Raw genomic sequence first — 19,968 nt, 5'->3', positions numbered from 1 at the left:
TTTTTCTTGCACTATGTCTTGTAGTGGGGCATATCTGGATTCATTTCGCATAATGTGTACAAAGTATTCTAACTTCGAGATTTGATGGTGTTCAGTACCTCTCGGTTCTTCTTCATTTTTCTGAGGACCACCTCATTTGTGATCCGGTCAGTCCACGGGATTTTAAGAATTCTACGATATAGCCACATCTCAAAGCTTCCAATTTTCTGCACATATCTTCTTTCAAGGTCCACGATTCGACACCATAAAAACTCACTTTCACAAAACTCACACTTTCAAAAAAATTTTATTAAAACAACCAAAAATAAAAAAAATGAATCGTCCAGGATTGGAACCCGGGACCTCTCGATCTCTGACCGAACGCTCAACAACTAGACCACCGAGTCTGCTGTAATTGACACGTAAGTTTCGGATATAATTACACAACACGGTGACAAATAGATTGAGTGGTATTGTGATAAAAATGTTATACCTACAAAAATTTTATTATCTTACTACAGAAGAAGAGAAATTCAAAGACACAAGAATTATAATAAATAATACATTTACTAAAAACACTAATATATTCTTTTAATGACTTACTTGCGCTGATACAACTACTATCTTGAAAGTCTGTGTGAGCATGCGCGCAGATTTATGAAAAATTTTACTCTCAATCGCGCCTAAAGAAGAATAACTTCAAAAATTAACACTTACTCAGTGCTTGTCAACTTTTCTTTAGCTTTCTTCTTCCTTACAAAATCAGTAAAATTAAACAGCTTCTTCTGTGCTACTGTGGTAGGGCAGATGGTTACTGCAGGGAATGGAATCGTATAAATTGGTGACTCTTTCGTTGCAAAGGATACTATTACAGGACTTTCAGTGTATTTAGCATATATTTGGCTAATGAGGTATCCGACGCCCATGAAAGCCAATGTAATCAACGATATCCATAACAACCTGAAACAAAATAGATAAACAGTTAAGGGAATCAAAAATGAATAACCATTTTCAGCAGATGAATGAATTATAAACTATAAAATTCCCTCATTTTCTTTAGTCTCAGCATCCGTTATGGCTTGCAAATTTTAGAAGCTTCGGAGGTGTAACCAGATAAGTTTCCCATTGTTTTCAATCTGGTGGGATGTGGAGTAATATTTTTAATATTGTTTTATGTGCTATTAGATTGAAAACTTAGTCTTTTAGTTAAAGGAATGTTTGTCTTATTTAGTAATCTGATGGGTAATAATTTGGATATGTGTGTCTCCTATTTTATTGTATTGACTTCTTCTTTTAGTGTTCGCAACAAGAGTCTGCAACATTCTGCTGATGTGTTTGCTATTTATTTTTCTTCACTAAGTGCTGCTTCACTGAGAACTTCTTCTTTAATTTTTCTGTTTTCTTCTCGTATCTGTTACCTTCGTGAATATTCGTGAATATTTCCATTGTATTCTGTGTTAATTCCTCTAGGCATATTTAGGTACATTGTTGCATTTACTGGGTATTTTATAGATGCAATTCTTTGATCCCTCTTGTGTGATGTTAGGTCTGGTTTTGGACAGAATAGATATCAGTTTATTGGATATTTTAACTGTTGTGATTTTAAAGTTGGTCTTAATAATTAATAAAGATAAGACGAAAATAATCCTAGACAGATTTAACACTATTTTTTAGCTGAGTAACCACTTCCAGGAATACCAGATAGGTTTAATTATCTTGGACCTAGTATAAAATATAGTTCGAAGACGCATTGGTATGGCAGAAAATGCGATAAGTCGCCTAACTAAAATTTTGAGAGACAGATATATCTCTCAAAAAATCAAGATGAGATTGGTAAATCCACTTGTATTCTCAATATTTCCATATGAAACTTTAACTATTCGCCCACACGAACGAAAGAAGTGATGCCTTTGGGTTGTGGTATTGGATAAGAATTCTGTACATACTGTTATATAATTTATGGGAAAAATTTAGAAAATTAATTTATGTCAAAGACCACGAGTTCATAGATTTTTCATCGCCCTGTATGGCCAAAAATTGTAAATAGTATAATTTAGTTAGTAAACAGTGTTTCGTGGAAAGAGGAAAAGTTCTGTATTAATAATTCTATGAACGGACTTATACAACTAATACGGTCGGATTAGAAAGTGCATGTCTTCGCTTTGGAATGGACAATGGAACGCTTCTAAATGCTTCTTAGAAGGAAGACGATAAACACAATTATTGAGTTTTAGAATATAAGGTTTTTTGTTTAACATGTAGAAAAACAAAAGTAATTTTGGTATTTCCTGGAATTTGACAAGACGGCAAAGTTGTATACAAAAATAATTTGTTCTTAAGAAATTAAAGTATGGATGTAATGTGTAGAGAGGATGTTTTGTGATTGGCGAGAGACGGATGGAGGAAGAATAGAGTGTTTGAATCTGAGTTTGAGGAGAAAAAAAGTTTCACTGTGCAATGAAGATCTGAGGAGAGCAGTCCAGTTTTTGAAAAGTAAGAAGTCTGTGTAAAGTGGTGAAGCTGGCGGCCGTATAAGCAGAATCGTGTTGAAACGAAGTGTCTGCAGTTAATTCTACAGTTTTTTGTTCACGACGTTCGTAGAAGTAGCCATAATTTAGAGATATTAATTATTATTTCTAGAAATATTACCGGGAGAAGACCAAGAGTACGATAGTCCGACCAAATTGAAAGAGGTTGCCCTTCTTTTGTATCAGTACCATAATGGCATTATTCCATGATTCTTCCAGTTTCTAAATATCTATTAAATAGGACTTTTCCATCTTCCCTTGGATCACTCAAAAATTAAAAAAGAATGGAAACAATTTGTGACGAATGCCAAATTACACGACAATCTGCTAAGTAATAGAAAAATGTTTAGTGATTCACCATAAAGAACGAATCCGCACAGTGTTTAAAAAAGCCCTAAAACAAGTATCTATAACAATATTGTACATGCCTGAACCACCAAAATGTCTTGGGTAAAAACCCTTTAAATGTTGAAAGTTGAAAGGTATTATTATACATATACTACATATTTTTAATGATATTTTAAGATGTTGCAAATGATATTCCTGGTTATTACCCAGGGCAACACAGGAATCTTTCCACGTGGTTGGAATTTAAGTAGGGTTGAAAGGAAAGGTCACATATTGGAGTTGAAAAGCCGTTGGCAGTTTTTAATTCCAACCACGTGGGAAGAGTCCTGTGTTGCCCTGAGTAATATTCAGGAATATTTGCAATATCTTAATATTATTAAAAATATGTAAATATAATAATACCTTTCAACATTTAAAGGGTTTTTACCAAAGACATTTTGGTGTCTCAGGCATGTACAATATTGTTATACTTATTTTAGGGCTTTTTTAAACACTGATGATAGATTTTGAATCCGGAGACGTTCTGTGATGTAATGTAACCCTTATTTAGGGACTTTTAAATATACCTTTTACAACGGATCTAGTATTTTTGTGATTTATGGTATACAGCCCATTACAGGAATTTTATTTTCCTTTTGGATGCTTTTATAGAAATGTTACATGTTTGTTGATGCAAAAATTCCTGATATATGAAACCTTTGACATATTTTTCCAAGAAATACTTGAGCTCTGAAACACCATTCCTAAAATACTTATAAACCTATTGTTACTGACTGCAGACATGTATATAAGTACATGAAAAATGCATGGTGGCGTCTTGAATAGTTTATATTTATGACGCGTTGCTCAACACCTTCAATTAATAGACATGCAAGATTCTTGGCAAACTTGTACTATATATATAATTAATCATCTGCTTTAATCCCTACACCTTCAAACAGACTCTAATTATAGCTTTGTCAAATGTTTTGTCAAAATAATGTAAGCCGTAATTAATAATAATAAAACTAATTACTTTCCGCCTCATTAATTTTTCCTAAGAAAATCATTTTTGGAACGGATTATGTTTATTTATTGGTCCACCTGACAAAACAAAATCACATTATGCAAATTTAGAGCTCAAAACGTTGGTTTTCCTTTGTAATGTCTATCGTATTGAAACTGCTGAAATATGGAGGCACAATGATCGTATCTTTATAAGAGTGTTCTTCTTCTTCTTCTTATTTTTTGTATAGACATGACTCTGTTCCTTCAATGTGCCTCTAGTAAGCAGAGGCGGCTTTACCTATTGTGCAGGGTGTGCGGTGCACACGGGCGCCGGGATGTTGGGGTACTTTACTTTGTTTCAACATAATATTTCAACATATATTTTAATATGCTTTAAAACGATTAATGAAAAATTACATTGGGACTTAAGCGCGATTTCTAGATCCCGCATATAGATGACAAATACTTGCTAAAGAAATGCCAACTTTAAGTCTAAAACCACTCTCAAATACTCGATAGGAGAGCAGGGTTGAAGCAGTAAAACCTCTCCGTTTTAATCTGGGAAAAGTGTATGATGCCTTGTTTAGCATATATTCCGATAACACCAAAGATGCAGAGTCAAGAAATATGGCAAATTCAATATTGGCAAAAATTAAGTCATTTATATTCACCTGCTCTTTGCTTATCTGGTTTGAAATTTTAACACATTCAAGTTCGGGCCTCATTAGAGACAAAGACCAAGTGGCCACACAAATTAATAGACGATTGTATCAGGTACATACACAAAGTCGGCGCACACAGTGGAGGCGGTTTCCGCTAGCGGGCAACGCTAGCGGGACCCGCTTTTAAACGTTTTCAAAAAGAATGCACGTCTTTAAATGTACACGAACATAGTCAAAGCAGGTCAGCGCGGTCCAACCGCCTCAACCCGCCTGACCGCTTTTGCTAGAATGAGAATTTAGTTTTTTCCGCGCGGTTTTAATGTTTACTGCAATGATAATTTAGTTTATTCGCTCTTTTATAATAAGAATTAATAGTTCTCCATGGATTAATTTTATAAATAATTGTACATTATAATAAACAAAAGTAATAAAGTCAATCTTATTGAAACCGTAATTTTGTGTGACTTAGGTATTTTTAAAACCATTCCAGTATTAACTATTAACTAAATCAGTACTTCAAAAATAAATTTACAACAAAACTACTTACCTCAATGTTATAACAAGCCTTTCTTCCGGAAGGATAGCCTGCTTATGTAAATTACACCAGTTTTTAATTAAACGATACTCCTTCTTCTTCTTAAAGTGCCTATTCGTTCCGGATTTTGGCGATCATCATGGCTATCTTGACTTTGTCTACCGCAGCGCGGAACAGTTCAGTGGTAGTGGTATTATACCACTTTTGTAAATTTTGAAGCCAGGAAATGCGTCTTCTTCCCGGTCATCTTTTACCATTTACATACCTTCCCTTGGAGAATCAGTTGCAGAAGGCCGTAACGTTCTTGATTTCTCATTACATGTCCTAGATATTCTAATTTTTTTGTTTTGATGGTTATGAGAAATTCACACTCTTTCCCCATTCTACGCAGGAATTCCACGTTAGTAATTCGGTCAACGCAGGATATACGTAAGATGCTCCTATAACACCACATTTCGAAAGCTTCGAGCCGACTCATACAGTTAGTGTCCAAGCTCCCATTCCGTAGAGCAGAACTGTGAATATATAGCATTTCAACAGACGGTATTTTGTTTTTAATGATATGTCTCGACTGTTGAAAATGGGTCTCATTCTAAAGTATGCTGCTTTCGCTTTTATTATTCGCTGTTTAATTTCTGAGTAGTCCCATTCGCTATTTAAATTCGTACCCAGATATGTATATTCTCAACTCTTTCGATTTACAGGCCACATTTATCGTTTTCGCCCGTTTGCTTTGAATGCAGTTTGCCATTGCCAGTTGTGCGTGTCGAATAACTGTGACGTTTGCTCGGTATTTATGTTATTGTATTTAGTGTAGTTTAGTGTATTTAGTGTGTAATATACTTTATCAAAATGCCTGGATGCATCAAAAAGTTCTTTTTTATGAAATTACTTTTGTCGTTTCTTGTGTTGAAAAAAGAAACAAGTAACTTAAAAATAAACAAAACTTAGTAATAAAAGTAAGAGTAACTAAAAAGTATTGGTGCTACTATAGTATAGTATAGTATAGTGGTGGGCCTCTCGGGCGGTACGGCGTTTTTACGGAAGATAAATGTAGTTAACAAGGCTCTTCAAAAGTCAGATGTCGAATTGTCAGAAACCGTAAAAATGATTGATCATGCAAAAATAAGTTTGTCTGGATTACGCCATGAGTATGCTTTCGAGGAGTTCATTAATACTGCGAAAATTGTAGCAGAAGAAGTCGAGGCAAAAGCAGAATTTTTCACACCTGCTCGCCCTCGTGCTCGTAAATTTTTTTTTAATTATGAGGCGGAAGATGAACATGTAATTGACGCAAAAATACATTTTAAAGTAAACTTTTACTATTATCTATTAGATACCGCAATAACTAAGTTTAAGGAACGCTTCGAACTTTTAAAGCAAAATAAGACACTTTTTCGTTCCTTCAAAAATTAAAACACTGGAAGGATTTAGAGTTAGATACAAAAAGAGCATATTGTTCTAATTTAGAAAATAAATTGTGGCATATTGGCTCTTCAGATGTAGATAGGTTTGAGCTCTTTAATGAACTATAATTATTACCAATGTTTATTAATGATTCTATTACACCTTTGGATATTTTATATTACTTGTATACAAATAAATTACTTTCAGTGTTCCCAAATTTGTTCACTGCTCTTAGAATTATTTACCTCGCATTGCCAGTGACAGTAGCGCACAGTGAAAGTATTGAATAGCGCACAGTATTGAACATGAAATAAAAATTGAAGTAAGGGATATTATTCAAGATTTTGATAATGCAATAGCACGAAAAGTATCTTTTTTATAATTATATGTTGTAGTATGTGCATCCTGTAATAATTCGTTAATAAATTATTTTTTTTTAAATAATCACAAAATTGTTCTATTTTATTCATCTAACCAATTCGTTAGTAAAAGTAATACTTACTCTTGTACTCAAACCTGTCAAATTTCCTCAGCCAATTTTCAACCTTACGTTATAGATAAAAAAGTTCATTTTTAATCAAATATTTTTAACAGATTTGGGTAGGTTGTTCTGACGCCGTGAATACCTATTGGCTCCCGACATCATTTAATATTGCACTATTTGCATCTGGATTTTAAGCGTACCTAATACCCTATGTACTATTACTAGGTAGATACCTATTCGACTAATATTCCATTTTGACTGCGCGCCTACCAAAGGGCGCCAGGGCATCGACTGCACACGGGCGCTACATGGACTAGAGCCGCCTCTGCTAGTAAGTTGTCGTTCCATCGTTTTCGCGGTCTTCCCACTGATCGTCTTCCTATTGGGGAACCGTCTCTCGCGTCCTTACTACTTGATTTATTGTCATTCGGCTTATGTGGTCGTTCTATTCTATTTCTATTCTGTTTCTTACCCAGTTATTAATGTTGACCACCTTGCATCTCCGTCGTATATCTATACTTCTAATAGCTCTGTCCCGTAGAGTCTTACCATTGGTTTTTCGAAGGCTTTTCATCTCCGCTGTTTCGAGCAACCTTTTTGTCCTCTCTGTGTCGGGTCGTGTTTCTGCCGCGTATGTTATTGGTCTAATGACTGTTTTGTAAATTCTGCCTTTTATTTCTTTTCTTATATTTTTATTTCTCCATATTGTGTCATTAAGGCAAACTGCGATTGCAGATTAGTTTATTGCAGTTTAACAGATTGTTTTAAGTTGTTTTTCTCCCATTTGGTATCCTTTTTAGTTCTTACTTTTTTATTATTTCATCCACGATCAGGTTAAACAATAAAGCACTCAAGGAATCCCCCTGTCTTATCCCATTGCCGGCTTCAATTGGGTCAGTTAATTCATCGTCCACTTTTATTGTGTTGTTCTGGTAGATAGTTTCGATCGTTTTAATTATTCCTATAGGTACCTCTCTTGCGTACAATACATGGATAACGTCCTTTAATTTGACCCTGTCAAATGCCTTCTTAAGGTCCACGAAACATAAGTATGCCGGTTTGTTGTATTCTAACGATTTTTCTTGAATCGGCCTCATAAATATAGCGTCGGTGCATGATCTTCCCGACCTAAAACCTAGTGTTCTTCTGCTAATGTAATAATTTCATTCAGTTTGTTTGTTATCACTTTGGCTGTTAATTTTACTGTTGTGTTTAATAAGTTAATTCCTCTGTAATTATCCGGGTCCGATTTGTCTCCTTTTTTGAAGAGAGGTATTAGGATGCTTGATCTCCATTCTTGTGGTATTCGGTTTTTTCTATTATTTTTTGTATTAGTTTTAATAGTTGTTTAGCTATATCTTGTCCTCCGTACTTTAGGAGTTCCGAGTTCGTTCGATATTCTGTCCTCTCCTGGAGATTTTCTATTTTTTAATTTTCTTAATGCTTCCTTTACCTCTACCTCTCCTTCCTCGATGTTTATTTCTTCGTTTGTCGTAACTTCATATATTAGTGGTTCATTTTCGTCGGCTTTAGCAAATAGAGATCGGAAGTAGTCTGCCCATGCGGCGTGTATAAGAGTGTTGTTCATTAAAATCTAAGCAGAACAGGAGATTACAGATGAGTGGCATCTATCATAAATACCCTCCATTTTCAAAAAGGTGACAACAAATAACTATAGAGGGATCAGTGTAATGCCTTCAATAGCAAAAATCTATTCCACAATTAAAAGACAAAATTGAACAACAAATGGACCATTATGGCGGATATCGAGACTCTTTATCACTGTCGGAGGTAAAAATCGAAACTCTTCTAAATACCCAAGTTAATTTAAAAATAATTTGGGAATTTCTGTGGATGACCCTCATGACATAGCAGAATCTTTCAGTCAACATTTTTCGAATTCAGTAAAAAATTTAATTTGTCAAACTACACCTGACTATAATCCTAAGAATCTTTCTTCGCCTATACACTCTCTTTTCCTTTATCCTGTTAGTGATGAAGAAATAAAAAGTATAATTAAAGATATCTCAAAAAAATCCTCGGCTGGACTGGATGAGATCCCGTATTCTATATTAACACATGTATCTCATAACATATTATATAAACAATTAACATTTCTAGTAAACCTCTCATTTCAGGAAGGGATTTTTCCTCAAATTCTAAATACTGCTTTAGTTGTGCCTATAGGTACATAAAAAAGGTGACAAATCAAAATTTGATAACTATTGAGGCCCATCACTTTTATCTGTGTTTTCAAAAATATATGAGAAGGCATTTCATACACGTCTCCTCTCGTATATTAACAAGCACAACATTATAGAAAAGTCTCAATTTGGTTTCCTTGAAGGTATAAGTGTGCAAGATGCACTACTAGCGCTGTGCAATCATATTTTATCGAACTTTAATAAGGGTAATAAAGTTATCTGTTTATTTTTTACTTAGCACGAGCTTTTGAAACAGTAGATCATCAAATACTGCTGAAAAAACTTTATCATAATGGTGTTAGAGGAACTGCGTTAAAGTGGATCCACACCTTTTTATCGAAAAGGTTTCAAAAAATTAAGGTCAATGTGAATGGGAATATAATATTTTCTTTAGAAGAAAGTGTCCTCTCCGGAGTTCCACAGGGAAGTATCATTGGTCCTCTTTTATTTTTGATTTTCGTCAATGATTTAAATTAACTGATAAACGATACCTCAACATGTTTGGTTCGGAATCCATTAGATATTTTTTCTGATGCAATGAGCGTTCGAGTAGAAAACGTGGAATAGCAATCAGGCTGTTATGTCACTCAATTTGCTGACAATACCACAGTTGCACTAAATTCCAATATTTTTTTTCATGTAGTACAAAAAGCAAACTGTCTTGTAAAAAGTATGACTCATTACTGTTTAAATAATATCCTAATCTTAAATGGATCAAAGACCAATATGGTAACCTTTTCACCTTCTACTATGCAGATGAGTCCATTAGTAAAACTTGACAATGGGTCAGTGGTAAATAGCCACTCCGCTAAGTTGTTAGACGTTTACCTGGATTCTAATTTGTCTTGGAGCTCTCACGTTGATGTTGTGGGAAGATTGTCTGTGCACTGTTATGTTCTATGGCAACTTAGGAATTTTGTCTCCCTAGATATCTTAAAACTTTACTATTTTGCTCTTGTATAGTCAATTTTGCAATATTACTTAGTGTGTTGGGGAAATTGCCCGCGAATTAATAAGGTGCTTGTTCTTCAAAAAAAAATTATTCGTTCCATGACGTTAAGAAGGCGCTTGGATTCCTGTAGACCAGTTTTTAAATAATTAAATATTTTAACTGTAAAACTTATGTAAAGTCACATAGATGCAATTTTATTTGCAGAAATGATGTTTCCTTAGTGGCTACAACTTTCGTTACAGAAATGATTTGGTGACCCCTGTTCGCCACTTGACCGTTGTGGGCAAGGGTCCGTACCCAACATGCGTTCGTTTGTATAATAAATTACCTAATTATGTTAAAGAGTCAAATATTTATATATTTAAGAGAACACTTAAGGACCTACTTCTGATAAACAGTTTCTATTCGTTAGAGGAATACTTGCAGGCATCTTTTTAACAATTTGTATGTTTTTGTGTATATTTTATATAACAATAAAACACTGAAAACGTTTGTTTTCTATACTTCCACAAAATTTATTATAACTAAGTGACTACAGCTGTTTCGGCGGAGTGCCTTTCTCAAGTGATATAGTTTACAATGTGTTTGCCTTTTTAAGTCTTCAACTGAAGAGGTTGAGGAGTGGGGAGCTGTTTGTCTCGAGTTGGTCATTCAGAATTATATCTGTATTTTTCAGTTTATTAATTTCCATAGATTCTAAAAAAGATAGCTTAAGGCCTTTATTTTGAATATGTAGAATTTGAAACTCTTCGTTGAAAGAATGATTATGATCTAGAAGGTGAAGTGCGTATGTAGAAGTGTCTGTTTTTCTATTGTTGAATGCCCTTTTGTGTTCTGCTATCCGTTTGTCAAAAGTTCTGCCAGTTTGACCGATGTATGTTTTCGGACAGTCACCACAAGTTAGTTTGTACACACCACTCTGTAGTTGCTTTCTCTTTCGGCTTTTATTGTTCTTAATATATTTGCTTAAGTTGTTGTTAGTTCTGAAAGCTGGTGTTATTCCTTTCTTTTTTATGTATCTGGCTATTGTTGTTGTTATCTTGCCAGTATATGTGAGAGAGCAGAAGGTACTGGGTTCTTTCTGTGGTGGTGGATACACTAATTTCAAGGCTTTCTTATGGAGTTTTTGGTTTAAAATTTTGTTAACTGTTTGTTCGTTATAGCCGTTGTTTACTGCTATTTGTTTAATGATGTTTAGTTCTATCTCGAAGTTATTTTTTGTCATGGGAATTTCTGTCAGTCTATGTATCATGCTATGGTAGGCTGCTAATTTGTGTTGTGTAGGATGGGATGATGAATTGTGTATAGTTGTGTCAGTATGGGTAGGTTTATGATATACGGAGAACTCATGTTTGTTGTGTAGTCTGGAAATCGTTACATCTAGAAAGTTTATGGAGTTATTCTGTTCTGTTTCTATTGTAAACTCAATATTATTATGAAGTGAATTAATATATGATAGAAATTGGTCAAGTTGTCTGTTAGTTCCTGTAAAGCATACTAGTATATCATCCACGTATCTCCACCAATATAAGAACTGTTTAAATACGGGATGTTTAGAAATTGTTGTTTCAAGTTGGTTCATAAATATATCTGATAGCAATGGGCTTAGAGGATTACCCATAATAAGTCCTGCACTGTTGTTTGTGTATATTTGATTATTGAATTCAAAATAGTCTTGATTTATGCAATATATATTTTATATGTTTTTATGCTAACTGTTTGTATGAACTTATAGTTTTTACTGATCATAGATTGTATTTGACGCATTTCAATACTTGTAAAAGTCAGATGAAATAAAGAATATTGATTGATTGATTGATAGATTGATAGATTGATTGAATGATCAACCGAGACGGTACTTGTATGAAAGATATAGAAAGGAAAATAGCACGGGCAAGCAAGCCACGAGAGCATTCCAGGGAGTGATATGGAACAACAGCCTAACCTAACTAATAAAAAAGACAAAAATATGATATTTCATAGCATAGTGGTGAATGTAACTTTATTTGGAGAGGAAGTATGGCCAATGACAACAACAATACGAAATAAAATAAGAACAGTTGAATTAAGCTTGATGATAAGATGTCTAAAAATCACCAAAGGGGATAGAATATAGAATAAGAACAGAGGCATTATGGAAAAAAGAATGAAATAGAATGTTCAATTACAAAAAAGTTGGAAAATGGAGCCCTGCTGTGGTAGATGCATAACAAAGAATGCCAGAATACAGGTGGCCATAGAGGCCCCCCTAGATGAAGAATATTGGAATGAGAATGAGAATATTATTTCTTCACTTATTTTTCCACGTGTTATCAATATAAACATCCTACACCATTATCTTACCTATTTTATTTTCAAGATACTGCAACTTTCCATAAATCCAGAAACGCTCACAAAAAGGTGAATGAAAAATAAGATATAAGAGATAACACGTCACGTAAACTTATCGGAAAACTTAAAAGGATAGGGAATAAGTACATATTATACAAGTTCTTCAAGTTATACTAGGTCCGAGATAATTTTATTAAAGCTGTCTACTACTTGGTATTCCTACAAGTGGGTACTCAGCCAAATAGTGCTGAATCTATCTATTAAAACAATTTTCGTCTTGTCTTTATTAATTTTAAAACCAACTTTAATGCTTTTCTTTGTACGTGTAGGGCTATAAGTGTAAGATTTTTCTACCAGCCACCGTTAAAACTCTAGTTCTAGTTTTTATCGATTTTCATAAAGCCTTTGACACAGTTGAGCTTAACAAAATATTACAGGCGCTTAAAAAATGCAGGCTAGTTTATAGGTATACAAAATTATTACACAAAATATATACTTACAGGCAACAACCACTGTCAAACTACATACTAACAGTAATCGCATAAAAATAGAAAGGGGGGGTTATACAAGGAGACCCAATGTCACCTAAACTTTTCAATACGGTCTTAGAACATGCTTTCAAAAGTTTGGATTGGATGACAAAGGGAATAAAAATAGATGGAGAATACCTAAACAACTTACGCTTCGCCGATGATATAGTTCTAGTAGCTGAGGATCTAGGTATGGCAAGAGAGATGATACAAGAACTCGTTGTGGCTACAGAAAATGTAGGTTTAAATATAAACATCACGAAAACAAAAATAATGACAAATTTGGTACCCAACCAGAACATCAGTATTGTTGGGAAGGAAATAGAACTCGTAGATAGATATAAATACTGGGACATGAAGTTACGATTAGCAGGGATAACCAGACTCGTGAACTGAAGAGAAGAATAGGTCTTGGGTGGGCAGCATTTGGAAAACTGAGAGAATCTTTTAAATGTGAGTTGCCCACATGCCTAAAGAGAAATGTATTTGATCAGTGCGTCCTCCCAGTCTTGACGTACGGATCAGAAACACTTACTTTAACTAAAGCCTCGGCAACCAAACTAAGAGTCACGCAGGGAAGAATGGAGCGGTCAATGTTACGAATAACTCTGCGAGACAAAATCAGAAACGAAGAAATCAGGAGAAGAACAAAGGTGACTTACGTCATGAGATGGGTAGAACACATAGCCAGAATGACAGATGGGCGATGGACGAAGAGGTTATTGGAATGGAGGCCAAGAAGAAGACAAGAGAAGCGTCGATCAACCGCCTGCAAGATGGACTGACGACTTAAGAAAGGTAAATAAAAACTGGATGAGAGCGGCGCAGGATAGATGGGGTTGGAAACGAAGGGAGGAGGCCTATGTTCGGCAGTGGACTTTCGAGGCTGGATGATGATGACCGTTACTCCACTAATCCAACCTCCTCAAGCCATCCTCATCACCTCATGACATGTTCACCATTAATATTGAATAAGTTTGGTGACAAAACGCTTCCTTGTTTAACCCTTCTCTCTACTCTGAATTGGCTTGAGTAGTCAACAAAGTATTATCGCAGGTACTTGAAATTCTCTCGAATAAGCTTCTTCTCCTTTTTTGACATTATATCCCTGGATGAGTCTTTGCATTTTCGGCTGTTTCTCTCTCTCTCTCTCTCTCTCTCTCTCTCTCTCTCTCTCTCTCTCTCTCTCTCTCTTGTGCCCTTCTCCTCAATTGTCTTACATTCATAATTTTCAGGTCGTCTTCTACGTCATGCAATCATCCTGTTCTAGGTGTTTCCTTTTTTCGTCTTCCTATTGATTTCCGTTGTAATATTTTCTTTGCTGACTTTGTATTTTCTTGTTTCTGGATATGTCACAGCTATGGCAGTCTCTGACATTTAACAAATCTTACAAAATGGTGGCCTTTATTTAATTCGTTAATCTCTTCATATCTGATAATCAGTTAGGTATTATTGGAAGAAGCTCATGAAAAGATGACCATCAATTAGCCTATATTTATCCGCTGTTGAACGAAGCGAACGAATCTATAAAATTTTCCACCAGATAAAAAAAGACCAGAATAAAAAACAAGCGCTCATATGATATTCATTGATGCTGGGAAAGCATATAATTGAGTCTCTCGAGAGAATCTGTGGTGGAGCTCAATAAGAAAGGAGTTCCCGATGAATATGTGAAGATTGTGAGAAAGATATATGAGAGATTAATAACTAGTGTTAGAACAGGTCATGGGAACACGATCTTGATGTTAACATCGTGTTTGTAGACTTCAAACAGGCATACGACTCAGTCAAAAGGAACAAACTATACTATATATTGGCTGAATTGGCAATACGACACAATCCAATAAGACTCATTAAAGCCACAATGGATGAAACTCAGGCATGTGTACGAATACAAAACCACCGGACAGACTTTTTCAAAATTTCGCAGAGACTAAAGCAGGAAGATGGGCTGGCCCCAACATTGTTTAACCTGGCACTGGAGTATGCGGTTAGGCAAATGCAAACTGGACGAGGAAACCTACTGACCAACCGAATGGTTTAACTGGCCACTTATGCCGATGATATTAATATTATGAGTAGAACATCAACAGGAACACAGGAAACATACGCAGAGTTAAAAATACAAACAAAAATGCTAGGTCTGGAAATTAACACAGAAAAAAACAAAAATAATGACTCGGACGAGAAGAAATATAGTCCCACAAAACATTATACATAAAGACGACATTGAAACGGTTGGAAAGTTTACATACCTGGGAGTAGAAATATATGCCGCCGGATCAGAAGACGGAGAAATACGGAAGAGAATAACCCAGGCAAACAGAGCTTATTTTGTCCTCTCCCATATATTTCGGTCTAAAAGTGTCCACCGAAATACAAAGATGAGAATCTATAAAACTTTAATTCGACCAATAACATGCTATACTCTGGGCTAATTAGCAAAATTCATGGAAAAGTTATTTACCAGCAATTTTATTGCTGGAATCGAATCTTATGATTGTATATATTAATAATATAGGTATGCAAAGTCCGCAGATAGTGTGCTACTGTTTTGATAAACAAAATGGCGCCGACAAATCGTATTTTTTTCAATTATTGCTGTATAACTTCGAAGATTTTAACTTTACAACCAAAACAGCTTAATAAAAATTCACCGCAATTAAATTCTGCATAGAGATATGTTTTTCACGATTTGCTCCGATGAAAATTTTCCTCGGAAAATGCGGCTTTTCCTAACAAAAACTCTAATTTTCAAATAAAGTTTTAGGTAAGTAATTATTAATCAATAATTAAATAACTTAGTAACATCAAAGCTTTCTTGGTATAGATTGTAATTCCAGAAGCCGGTGAAAATTAAACGAATATTTTAGCAACAATTCAATTGTTAATTAACAAATTACGATCGCAATAATAACCAAAATAATCATGATACATTGATCAAACTTATAAAGATTATAAAGATGAGATGCTTATTTAATATTTTATTGACAAAATATAAATTTTTCTTTTTTTTGCATAATCTTTCAATTTTGAAAAAAAATAGTTATAATACGCTGGTCTAATTAGTAAAGTACAAAGAAAGGTTATTTACCAGCAATTTTATTGTGTGCCAGTCCGCATATAGTGTGCTACTTTTTTATAAACAAAATGGCGCCGACAAATCGTATTTTTTTCAATTATTGCCCTATAACTCCGAAGATTTTAACTTTACACCAAAAACTCTCAAATAAAAATTCACCCCAATTTAATTCTGCATAGAGTCATGTTTTTCCCGATTTGCTCCGACGAAAATTTTCTTTGGAAAACGTGGGTTTTCCCAACAAAATCTCGAATTTTCAAATAAATTTTTTGGGCCAGTAATTATTTATCAATAATTATATAGCTTGGTGAAATAAAAGCTTTCTTGTTATAGATTATAAATTCAGAAGCCGGTGAAAATAAAACGAATATTTTAGCAACAATTCAATTGTTAATTAACAATTTACAGTCGCAATAACAACCAAAATAATCATGAGACATTGATCAAACTTAGAAAGGTTATAAAGGTGTGATGCCTATTTAATATTTTGTCGACAAAATATAAATTTTTCATTTTTTTGCATAATCTTTAAATGTTTAAAAAACATTGTTATAAACAAATTAAGATTTCTCAGAAATTGTTTATTATATTCTAATTTAAAAAAATACTTAAAATGCGTATTTCATAGGTCTTGAAAATGAATGCTTTAAAAAAATTTTCCAACCATTTGCAAAAAAGTTATGAATCAGCAAAGTAAATATACCAAATCTACGTTGTTTATAATTTGTTTTAATTGTTTCAAAGCTTAAAAGTTAGTCTATGGTACAACCTAATAACTCACAAAGAATGTCGAAAATTAGTGAAATGGTTATATTTTAATCAAAGATTAAAAATACTTTTTTTTGTAATTTTTAGCGCAAACGTAGGCCTGATACAGAGTCGGAGCTAAAATGTTCACTCGAAGCGACTGACACGCAGCATGCATTATTTATTAAAAGTGTACATCACGCGGCTGGTCGTCGCTCCGAGTGAGAATTTTAGCTACAGTACTGTGTTACTCTACTTTCGCGCGTGTAAATTACAAAAAAATATATTTATAATCTTTAATTAAAATATAACTATTAAACTGATAATCGATATTTTTTTGTAAATAATTAGCTTGTACTTTAAACTCACTTCTACGCTTTGAAAGAATTAAAAAATATTATAAACACAGTAATAATCGCATGTTTACTTTGCTGTTTCATAACTTTTTTACAAATGGTTGCAAAAAAGTTTTAAAGCATTTATTTTAAAGATATTTAAAATGCGCATTTTAGCTATTTTTTAAAATTATAATATAATAAAAACTTTCTGAGAAACGTTAATGTGTTTATAACTATTTTTTTAAACATTTAAAGATTATGCAAAAAAATAAAAAATTCATATTTTGTCGACAAAATATTAAATAGGCATCTCATCTTTATAAGATTTCAAAGCTTGATCAGTGTATCATAATTATTTTGGTTATTATTGCGACCGTAAATTATTAATTAACAATTGAATTGTTGCTAAAATATTCGTTTAATTTTCATCAGCTTCTGTAACTATAATCTAAACCAAAAAGGCTTTTAAGTCACCAAATTATTTAATTATTGGTAGATAATTACTTATCTAAAACTTTATTTGAAAATTAAAGATTTTGTTGGGAAACCCCTCATTTTCCGAGGAAAATTTTCGTCGGAGCAGATCGGGAGAAACGCGTCTCTGTGCAGAATTTAATCACGGTGAATTTTTATTTTGGTGGTTTTGTTGTAAAGTTAAAATCTTCGGAGTTATAGAGCAATAATTGAAAAAAACACGATTTTCGTGCGCCATTTTGTTTATAAAAAAAGTAGCACACTATCTGAGGACTTTGCATACCTATATTATTAATATATAGTATCTTATAATTCGATTCCAGCAATAAAATTGCTGGTAAATAACTTTTCCCAAAAATGGCCTATTCTCCGATAATCAGCCCAGACTACTATGACAGTGAAGCCTGGGTCCTGAAAGAAACATCCAAAAACAAACTCGACACATTCGAAAGGAAAGTACTGAGGAGAATACTAGGACCTGTGAGGGAAAACGGAATCTTCAGAAGTCGATACAACAACGAACTTTATCAACTTTATAAGGAAGCAACCCTGTCAGACTTCATTAGAATACAAAAATTGTGACATGTGATAAGAATGGGAGAGGATAGGCTACCAAAAAGAGCACTTGGAAGACACAGTAAACAGCGACGCACAAGCTCTTTTTGTATTCCGTGTATGGAGAAGAGCAGCCACAGACAAGCAAGGGTGGAGGCAAAAAATAAAGGAGGCCAAGGCTCAATTTGGGCTGTAGTGCCGTAGAAGAAGAAATTAGAACAGGTATGGGAGAGACTGATAAATTTCATGTAAAAGCAGGATTACATTTAGTGTTGGATAAGATAACAGCCAAAACTATAGGGTAACACTCCCTGGTCCTTGGTGTATGCTGATGATGTAGTGTTACTCAAAATACTGAAAGAGATATATAACAAATATTTAAGCAATAGAGACAAGCTTTGGAGAAAAAAAGCACGGCACAAAAATACTAAAAAGATTAATAAAGTGGATAGCGTCAAATCGCAGGAAATGAAGAACAGTAAGAAAAACATGGATATAGGGAATATCACAAGCAATGAATTTCATATACCTTAAATGGATTAATTCCTTACCTTTCTCCCAAGGATCTTTCTTCTGCCAGATACTTAAATCCATGGATACTGGTACTATTACAATATTCCTTAAAGTACGTATAAGCACTCCGGCACGTACTTTTTTGTGTATTTCTTCCGCGGCTACCTACTCTGTGATCATGATCATCCACTTTAGATTCCATCTAAATAGAGCGCCACCACAATTTGAAAGATTCGTAATTTTAGCGACTAACTTACCAACTGTTGTAATGAGGAGTTAACGCGCTAATCAGAATTGAACTGTTGCTGAAATTCTATATCGGCACGCGAGTTTCCTTTAGGCCAGTTCAGTATCGAACGAGTGGAAAAAAACGCTATTCATAGCGTTAATACCAAAATTTCATTTTTGGAAAATGTTTTGATTTATTTCCTTTAATTTGTTTAAAAGAAAATATATGAAAACATTATCGCTTGTTTGTAAATAAAAATTGTTTATGTGTTTATAATGTTCCTAAAATAAAGTATGCTATCGGTTTTATCGTAAAAACCTTATTTCCGACATAGGTGTTAATTAAAAAATTTTTGTCGCAGTCTATGAAAATTAGATAAACAAAATTTGTGTTATAAAAAAGAGTACAGAGATTTATTGTTTTATTTCTTTTGATTGTTCAAATAAAATCCGATTGTTCCTTTACTAACTGTGTTCTTTATTGTATAAAACCGGTTAACAACATTCTATTACCAAATCAGAATCTACTCTCTGTTCTTGTCTTATTTTATATGAAGAGGTTGACGTAACAATAGAATTAAATAGTGCACAGCACCACCAAACTATCATATAGTCTTATTGGGGAACCGTTTCTCGCCGTCCTTACTATTCAATATGTTGTTGTCATTCCGCTTATGCAGGACCGCTTTATCCGTTAGGCAATATAGGCAGCTGCCTAGGGCGACAAATTATAAGGGGGCAGCAAAAATACTGTACAAAAAAATATTTATATATAAAAATTAAAATCGAATAACATTTAAGTACATCCATCAATGGAATAGAAGTGTACATTCATTTCTAGAAAACAAATTGCATTCTCTTAACACTATTCATTCAAAAAAGACAAAGTAGTAAATTTAGGGATTATTGGGCCGCCGGCAGCACTACAAAGGCGGTGGGTCATTGAACACTTCAATGTAAATGTATTTTGCACATTATTTGGTTTGATTTATACTCAAACTAGGAAGTACCATTGTAGATATAAGTTTATTTTTGATGTCAAAGGTCACAAATCTGCTGCTTTGGAATCGACAGTGATTTCGAC

At 33.9% G+C, this 19,968-nt stretch overlaps 1 protein-coding gene across 1 annotated transcript in view; it reads right to left on the bottom strand.

The window, feature by feature from the left end:
* The window catches only part of LOC114326366 (pickpocket protein 28-like), a 54,530-nt gene extending 35,490 nt beyond the window's left edge, over window positions 1–19,040 (bottom strand). The window contains exons 1-2 of the mRNA XM_028274718.2: window positions 18,695–19,040; window positions 697–939 (exon numbers count right to left, since the gene is read on the bottom strand). Of these exons, the coding sequence (XP_028130519.2) occupies window positions 697–939; window positions 18,695–18,858 (407 nt within the window). The 5' untranslated portion in view covers window positions 18,859–19,040. The remainder of the gene's footprint in view (window positions 1–696; window positions 940–18,694) is intronic.
* Window positions 19,041–19,968: the final 928 nt, after the last annotated feature.

Source organism: Diabrotica virgifera, chromosome 3 (genome assembly GCF_917563875.1).
Source record: "Diabrotica virgifera virgifera chromosome 3, PGI_DIABVI_V3a".
NCBI classification, from domain to species: domain Eukaryota; kingdom Metazoa; phylum Arthropoda; class Insecta; order Coleoptera; family Chrysomelidae; genus Diabrotica; species Diabrotica virgifera.
Note: the sequence above shows the minus strand (reverse complement) of the source record. Positions and strands in the feature narration are given on the sequence as shown.